This window comes from Engraulis encrasicolus, chromosome 14 (assembly GCF_034702125.1).
Source record: "Engraulis encrasicolus isolate BLACKSEA-1 chromosome 14, IST_EnEncr_1.0, whole genome shotgun sequence".
NCBI classification, from domain to species: domain Eukaryota; kingdom Metazoa; phylum Chordata; class Actinopteri; order Clupeiformes; family Engraulidae; genus Engraulis; species Engraulis encrasicolus.
The window spans coordinates 46,032,105-46,034,604 of NC_085870.1; the positions used below are offsets into that span (position 1 = coordinate 46,032,105).

Sequence of the window (2,500 nt, forward strand, 5' to 3'; positions counted from 1 at the left end):
GAAAATCGCTCAAGAGGCATAGAGGGAACTGTTGGCTTAATTCGAGACCATGCAGTCGTAGTGTTATCTACACTCTTGTAGGCAACATTATCTGATAATGATGTGAGTGATTTAGTTTAGGCTCTTAATCTGCCTATTCTCAATAACATGCACCGACAAGATGCATGGCAAGAATCTTGAGTTTCTCCTGCTCTCCTCTCCTCTCCTCTCCTTTACTCTCCTCTCCTTTCTTGTCCTCTCTGACCACACACACACACACACACACACACACACACACACACACACACACACACACACACACACACACACACACACACACACACACACACACACACACACACACACACACACACACACACACGTCCTATCCTCTTCCCCTGTCCACACGCTCATCTCTTTTCATCTTGAATCTCTCTGATACGTTCATGATTAAGTGATTTATTGGCATACCAAGAGCATTGGTATTATTGCCAAAGCAGTAAAACTTGTGCAATCAGTTAAATCTCTTTCAAATCCCAATGTGTGCTTTATGCTCTCTCTCTCTCGCTCTCTCTAGCTACTATGTGAGCCGTACAGGAAGAATGTAGATAAGTGTGTGTACATACCGTACACATGTGGCTGGCTCTCTCTCTCTCTCTCTCTCTCTCTCCCTCTCTCTCTCTCTCTCTCTCTCTCTCTCTCTCTCTCTCTCTCTCTCTCTCTCTCTCTCTCTCTCTCTCTCTCTCTCTCTCTCTCTCTCTCTCTCTCTCTCTCTCTCTCTCTCTCTCTCTCTCCCACCTCTCTCTCTCTCTCTTTCATCTTGTTCTTGGTTGACTCAATTATGTGGAATAGCATATGTATCAGCATGTAAAAGAAATATTGTCATATTTTATGTTACATTATGTGACACGTGATGTGTTGTCTCTGTAGAACGGTGAGATCCTGCCGGTGCAGCTGGTGACGTGGTGTACGGTGGGCGTGACGCTGGGCTTCCTGCTGCTCACGCTCCTCTTCCTGGCCTGCCTGAGAGCCGCCCATAGCAACCGCACCAGCATCCTTAGCAACGCGGCCGCCGCGCTCCTCATCGCAGAGCTCACCTTCATGCTGGGCATCAACCAGGCCGACAACCCCGTAAGTAGCAGCAACCTAGTGTTAGTAGGACAGTTAATAACATTACTACTACTTCTTCTATATTTACAATGACAACTCTCATCAACTAGGCCGACAACCCCGTAAGTAGCAGCAACCTACTAGTGTTAGTGGAATAGTTAATACTACTATTACTGTTAGGTTTAAGCTACCAACATTTATCTCTAATAACCTGTACAGAAGAGTCACAGAGAACTTGAGTTAAATTCAATACTTGCAAGGAGGGTGAATAGGAGACTGCTTTCAGTTACAATGTCCAAGATCACTCTGAAAACAGCCTCCTTCTCCTTACGTTTTATTGAAGGAAAGCCCTAGTTACAATTTCGGTTTCAATTGGTCTAAGGGGAGGGGTAATTAGCTAAACCAGTTGAAACCAGTTTACACAGTAGCATATTTCTTAGCAGAATACCAGTTTACACAGTAGAATATTTCTTAGCAGAATATCTTGTTATTTAGCTGAAACAGACTGAATGTGACCTTGTCCTTTTCTCCTCGCCTAATGAGAGAGTGTTTGCAACAGTTGAAGAACATTCCTGCTCTCTCTCTCTCTCTTTCTCTGGCCCGCAGGCACAGAGCGAAAACAATGACACATTCAGAATATACGCACATACATATGCCCTGACTTAGGACAAGAGTTAGACAAAGTGAATAACTTATGTACATTACTCCAACAATTACTACTACGTCTACCACTACTACCATATTTTCAATAATGAAAACAATCAACCAGACTGACAACCCTGTAAGCAGCAGCATCCTACCACTCCTACTACTGCCGATACTATTAGTACTGCTACATCTACGACTGCTACTATTCCAATACTACTACTAATGATAATAATCACGCTGATCAACCAGGCTGACACCCCTGCGAGTGGTCTTATACTACTACTGCTACTAGTATTACATTATAACAGGAATAGTAGTTTGAGTAGTTTTGGTTTTGGTGTTCTGAACATGATGTTATATTAAACCTTTTTTAGCATATTTTTTCTCAAAACTGTTTTTCAAAAGTTTGACTGTTAGAAGGTGAGGAGGTTATAAGGTGAAATTAGTTTCCATTTCACCTCTATCTCACCTCTCAGGCAGTTCCCATCTGGTAGATTATCTATTCCCTTTTAGTTCTTTCATCCTGTATCTTCTTTGAAGTCTTTTTATTTCATTTGATTGAGTGTTGCCCTCTCCCTTTTTGCCTTCATGTTTCATAGAATCCGTTTCTCAGTTCCTGCCATACTTTATCTTCGCTGATACATTTTACATTTTTAAGAGGAAATGTGAAGATTAAATTATTTTATTTTCCCTTTTCACCCCTCGATACCCTTTCCCCTGTGTGTGTTGGTGTGGGTGTGCCTGTGCCTGTGCCTGTGCCTGT

General features: G+C 42.5%; 1 protein-coding gene across 1 annotated transcript in view; it reads left to right on the plus strand.

The window, feature by feature from the left end:
- The window catches only part of celsr2 (cadherin, EGF LAG seven-pass G-type receptor 2), a 137,342-nt gene that overhangs the window by 125,604 nt on the left and 9,238 nt on the right, over positions 1–2,500 (plus strand). The window contains exon 24 of the mRNA XM_063215926.1: positions 910–1,110. Within this exon, the coding sequence (XP_063071996.1) occupies positions 910–1,110 (201 nt within the window). The remainder of the gene's footprint in view (positions 1–909; positions 1,111–2,500) is intronic.